At 49.7% G+C, this 1,055-nt stretch overlaps 1 protein-coding gene across 1 annotated transcript; it reads left to right on the top strand.

Moving 5' to 3' along the window:
- Positions 1-106: 106 nt before the first annotated feature.
- On the top strand, positions 107-1,036 carry LOC110034811 (pentatricopeptide repeat-containing protein At2g33680-like; the record flags this gene model as incomplete). The annotated part of the gene is made up of 1 exon (XM_020739052.1): positions 107-1,036. A coding segment is annotated over exon 1 (930 nt), but the record flags the coding sequence as incomplete, so codon positions are not given.
- Between the last annotated feature and the right edge of the window lie 19 nt (positions 1,037-1,055).

Raw genomic sequence — 1,055 nt, forward strand, 5'->3', positions numbered from 1 at the left:
TGTTGTGTTGTGTTGGACTTTTTATTATTATTATTTTGAGTCTTTTATTATTTTTTGTATTTAAGAATCGTCGTGTTTTTATTGAATTGTGTTAGCCGCTTCTTCGATGGCAATGCCGGCAACCGCGGCTGTCTCCCCTCCCCTTTGTCTTCCTTTCTCTTCTTCTCTCTCTCCCTCCACCTGCAATTCCATTCTCCATTCCCATTCTACGGATTCTGTTCGATCCCGAAGCCATCACTACAAACTTTCTTCTTCTTTCCAGCTGAAGCGGATCCAACCCGAGTCCCTCGCCTTCGCGCTCGAGCAGTCCGCGGAGAAGGGATCTCTCCGAGAAGGATTGCAAATTCATGCTCGCCTCCTTCGCCTCGGCCTGCTCACCTGCGATGACGCCAACCACCTCTTCCACCACCTCCTCCTCCTCCTCTACTCCTTTGCTGGGCGGCCTGACTCCGCCGCTGCGGTCCTCCGCCTTATCCCTTCCCATATACTCACAACTTTCTTTTTTAACACGGTCATCCGCGACCTCGCAGCTTCCTTCCCGGAGCTTGCGGTTGACCTCTTTATCAACATGCTCGTCGCGGGCCTATGTCCCAACGAGTTCACTTACCCATTCGTCCTACGCTCCTCATCTCTACTCGGCCGTCTCTTTCTCGGACGGCAGCTCCACGCTCACGTACTGAAATATGGTCTTCAGCATCACAATGTCTTCTGCGCCACCGCACTTCTTGATCTGTACGCTAAACTGGCTCCTCTATCAGATGCGCGCAAATTGTTTGATAGAATTCCCAACAGAAATGAGGCTACTTGGAATTCAATGATTGCAGCGCTTGTGGAAAACGGGTTGCTGGAGAGCGGATTGGAAATGTTGGAGATGATTGAAGACGATGGGTTCCAGGTTGGTGTTAGCAGCTGGAATTCATTTCTTGCTGGCTGTGTTCGCTCAGGGAACGTCGAGCTTGCTTGGGAGATTCTTGTAGAGATGGTTTCTAGATCAGCAATGAGTATGAATGCAGCCACATTTAACACCCTTCTTCCTGTAATTCCTGAAATTCCTT

The sequence above is a fragment of the Phalaenopsis equestris genome, unplaced genomic scaffold (assembly GCF_001263595.1).
Source record: "Phalaenopsis equestris unplaced genomic scaffold, ASM126359v1 Scaffold193563, whole genome shotgun sequence".
Lineage (NCBI taxonomy): Eukaryota > Viridiplantae > Streptophyta > Magnoliopsida > Asparagales > Orchidaceae > Phalaenopsis > Phalaenopsis equestris.